This window comes from Silene latifolia, chromosome 1, assembly GCF_048544455.1.
Source record: "Silene latifolia isolate original U9 population chromosome 1, ASM4854445v1, whole genome shotgun sequence".
Lineage (NCBI taxonomy): Eukaryota > Viridiplantae > Streptophyta > Magnoliopsida > Caryophyllales > Caryophyllaceae > Silene > Silene latifolia.
The window spans coordinates 10,378,594-10,383,329 of record NC_133526.1 but is presented as its reverse complement, the minus strand read 5'-3'; the positions used below and the strand labels follow the sequence as shown (position 1 = coordinate 10,383,329).

Genomic DNA, 4,736 nt, shown 5'->3' with positions numbered 1-4,736 from the left:
AATGATGTTCATAGTATAAATTTTATATCTACGAGTATATGATTAAGCATTTTAAAGTGGCTATGTTTATTTTTATTTTATTTTTAGAGAATAATTCATATACACTTCATTATCATATTTTACAATTTTATAAAATAAGTATGATTTTAATTTACTAGATGGAGGTCTTATATGTTACGGAGTATGACTTATGGAGTACTACTTATCTAGTTATATCCTCAAGTAAGTGATGAATTTTAGGGCTGAAAATCCCATTTAAGCCCAAAAGCCTGTTTTTAACCCATAAGGATCGGTCTTCGGATGCTAAATAGGTCACACATTGATCCAGTACACATATATAGGCCATTTTTGTCATCTGAGGGCTCATGGTCACCTCAGTTTCTTTATGTGTTGGGTCCATATCGGTTGGGTCGATTTCATTCACGTCGAGTCAGGTCATTACCAATTTTTTTTTTTTTTTTTTTTTTTTTTTTGCAGTCGTGAAAAAAATTCTATTACAGATGACATTTGACTCATATAAACAAATGTACTTATTTTAGTAATAAAGTAAACTAACACGACTAAGTAACTACATCAGGTCATCACCAAGTTAATTCTCTGTTGTATTAATTTACGTTTGGGGTTATATAATAATTGTGTCAGATTATGAAAATATAATTTATCTTATATTATCAAACTCGTGCGAGTTAATTCGATGTTAAAAGGGCATATAAATTACTCCTCCGTCTCAGTCACCTGTTTACCTTTCATTAAAATACCTCTCACAAATCACAATAGAAATAGAAAAAGGTAAACAAATAATTGAGACGGATGAAGTAGTTTTAACCTAAGTAATTCCCAAGAATGTCAGTTGATCTTATTAAAGTCGTTATTAATCTAATTTGTTATCAAGTCATCCATCAGCTTGAGTTGTTATCGAGTCATGTGTCATTTCGGATCGATTACAAACCGAAGAATTAGGACAAAAAAGAAACTAGTTAGAGATTACCAAAAATGTGTTTTTTTTAGCCTAGTGATTAAAAAAGAGGTATAGTAAACAACAGGTCTCTAGTTCGAATCCTTCCACCCTCATTATTGTAACGCCCTTGTGGCTAAATAGTCATGGTTATTGATTTAATCACAGTCCATCAGGTTGATTCGGTTCACCAAATTTTCGGGTTACTTCAACTCTCCATCTCTTTCTAATGAGGCAGTGATTGTTAAATTCGTCTCCCAGAAGTAGGGGTGTAAACGAGCCGAGCTGAGCTCGAGCTCGGGTGGGTTCGGGCTCGGCTCGAATTTTTTAGCTCGAGCTCGGGCTCGGCTCGAAGCTCGTCGAGCCTAAAAAATTGAAGCTCGAGCTCGGCTCGGGAAAAGCTCGAGCTCGGCTCGAGTTCGAATCGAGCTCGTTTTGTCATTATATATTTTCCCTTTCTCGCCTTTTAAATCTAACTAAATTATAAAATAGTAAAAAATATTATATCATGATATACTTATAAAAATGTCTAAATAACATATAATTTGAAATAAAAATAATACTACAATATAAAGATTATACAAAAAAAATTTATAAACGAGCCCAAACGAGCTTCCGAGCCGAGCCTTGCTGAGCTCGGGCTCGGCTCGTATTTAGCCAAGCTCGGCTCGAGCTCGAGCTCGAGCTCGAGCTCGTTTTGACCGAGCACGAGCCGAGCTTTGACCGAGCCGATTTCGAGGGCTCAACGAGCCGGCTCATATCATTGACAGCCCTACCCAGAAGTCATGAGACTGCTCATGTTGATTATTATTCTTTTCGTCATAGCCATTTAATTTGTTTGCCTTTTATATTCAGATTTCAGAGTAAATCAAAGGTAAACAAATTATTGGGATGGAGTAAGGCGACCAACTTTTTTCTAGTTTACCGTATTGCATTACTAATTTAGCCTCGCTGGAATTTATCGCCCCCTTAACAAAAAAATTCAGGCACCAGTGATGAAAAAGATGCCATATAACTTATATACAAATCGATTATACCTGTATTAACATTAATACACGGGTAATCTCACATGTAAAACCGTCTCATACATGACACTCCTGACTCACTACTACTAAAGTAACCCATATAACTTATGTATCACCTAATGACCTAATCATACTATTTTTGTTATGTACATAGAGTATTATCTCCTAACTTAGATCAATCTTGCCAACAAAGCAAAATCACAGTGCACCTCCAAATAATATAAAGCCTTGCTCTCTGTTCTCTAATTTGCTTAGCGCAACGAAGCTTCAAATTCCTAGCCGAAAACGACGTCGTCGTCATGCTTGACATCTTCATTCAACTTAGAAACTAACAACAAACTATGAAATGTGATTATTTTTTTTTTTTTTTTTTTTTTTTGAATTGAGAATACAAAATTAAGAGTGGTAAGGGATTTATTTATATAGTTAGGAAAAAAGAAGATATGGGAAAAGGGTATATGTGGTTGAGAATAAGAGTGGGCCAAATAATAAGTTGGGCTAAGTAATAATGGGCCCACATGTCGAGATGATAAATGGGCTGTTTCCGTATATATCCACATAGATAATGACTTTGCATCAACTTCCCTGTTTACTTACTTGTCTTTGTCTTTTTACTGTTCATTTTGTACTCTTAAACCTATGTTCATGTACCCTATGACCAGTCAAATATCTACCCACCCAACATTCAAAATTTTAAAATAATAAACATTTAAATTATGTTGATAATATGTTTTTTTTAGAATAGGTGGTCCGTAAATTATTTATAACAAAAATTTTAAAGTGATGGTTCCTCTTACTCGAATGTCTTTTGAGCTTGAAGAGTGTTAGTATACACTACACAGGCTCTTCAATATCATGTGTTGAAACTCATTTGTGAGATATAGGGGACTCCAAAGATTTGAACATGTGACCTCTTGGTTACATTGACTCTGATTTATTATTGTACTATTATCTCAGCAACAGTGAATGTGCTCTTCTTCTCGGTTGGACGTAGTAAGTGATTTTACTGGTAAAGCATGTAAATCTTTGTGTCAACTTTATTTGTCATTCGATATATCTTGTTCTTATCACCGTAATCAATATACTATAGCGTAACGAGATGCTTTATTACAACAATTGTATCAGATCTCAAGGTTCTAATTTGTGTTTTCTGCTTTCACATTGGGCTTTAGGCGTTATTTGGGATTGTTAATTTTGGGTGTCAGGATGTGAGGAGTGAATGTTATGAAAGTTGACACATTTTTGGTTTGTGTAAGGATGGTAGTGATGACGGTAAGATCATGTTTACTTTTATGTAGGTCAATCTAATGGATCTGAAAGACAAGTGACCTACATTTGTTTTTTTTTACCCATTTGCGCTTAAACAGGAGGGGCGATTTGGGTTCCAGGTGGAGTCGTTTGATCTCTTAGAAAGCCATAGGGACTTTGTGATGGGTTATTTAGAATCTAGACAGGAGTTTGTTACTTGGAGGTTTTGGGTTGGACTGTCTAGTCTAAACCTTGCCACCTAAAGATAGGGCGATTTGTGCTCGCTTAAAATGTTGTTTTGCTTTCACTTCGGTTGTTATTGCCTTGGTGTAGGCATGTTGGTGGTGTTCGCAACATTCTTTTTTGTACCAAAGTGAGACGTTGGTGTCCTTGTGGGTAATTTAGAACGACGATAAATTGGTCATGACTCTGTTTGGAGGAGATTTTGTTTTGTAGTTTTGTGTACTTTGTTTTTCGTACATCATTCCATCTATTGTGACGTTGGGTATCTCATACGTTTTTGTTGTCGTTTAGTAGTTGTCGTGCTCTTAGGATTTTTGCTACGTTTATCCTTCTTTTAGTACGATAATATGTTGGTTACTTAATAAGTTTGGTAGTTACAGATGGGTATATTTGGTACTTTGTATGTTGGTCGCGTTTATGCACACTTGATTCGTTTGTCCATTTTGTGGGTTGTGTTCAACTCAGAGTGTAGATTACTAGGACGAGTATTGATCTACAGTTTGATATACGCTGATTTTGGTTCGTGTTAGACGATTCAGGTCATAGTGGAGATTGTAAGGATTTGAGTAACCTATCAGTTGACTCTCAATAATACTCGAGTTGTTTTGTTTTTGCGCTTTGGTTTTGTTTAGGAACTTATGTAATTCCTAATAGTCTTTGTTTCCAAATTAGTCTATGTCTCCTACTTTAGGGTGGATTAAAGCTATAGAGAGACTTTTATTTCATTCTAGGTTAATCAAGAAGATGGAGATAATTGGTAAACACAATCTTATAATCGTCGAGTTGTGAGGTTTTCCTTTCGATAATGCTTTAATTTTTTTCGAACTCAAATTGGTTGATGTCGATAACTTGTTGATTGTGTGATGGATAGTCTTAGCTTGTTTCTGAATTATTATTATTATTAGGACAAGTTTGAAGTGAAACTGAAAATACAATCTAACAACATGTCATATATAAGTGGTGAGTGTTAGGCGAGATATTCTAGCCTTATTATCTTGATATTTAGTTAGGAAAGAATTATTCAATTATCTTATTTCCTTGTTTTAGGGAAATTATCCTAACTATTAGCTTGCTTTGTAAACTATATATTGGCTGCCTTTGAGCTTAATGAAATCAACACAAAACCATTCCAAACTCTTCTATGTTCTACGTTACTTCAATTAACATGGTATCGAGCCAAATATTTTAAAACCCTAAAAAGATTTTTTTATCCTCTAAAATTAATCGACATGTCTGGTTTCGACGTCGATCCTCCTCCTCCTCCA

At 34.9% G+C, this 4,736-nt stretch overlaps 1 protein-coding gene across 1 annotated transcript; it reads right to left on the bottom strand.

Moving 5' to 3' along the window:
* Positions 1-1,948: 1,948 nt before the first annotated feature.
* Positions 1,949-2,370, bottom strand: LOC141598133 (small polypeptide DEVIL 6-like). Its single transcript, XM_074418067.1, has one exon. It carries the CDS (start codon positions 2,294-2,296, stop codon positions 2,156-2,158), a length of 141 nt encoding a protein of 46 aa, XP_074274168.1. The 5' UTR covers positions 2,297-2,370; the 3' UTR covers positions 1,949-2,155.
* Positions 2,371-4,736: the final 2,366 nt, after the last annotated feature.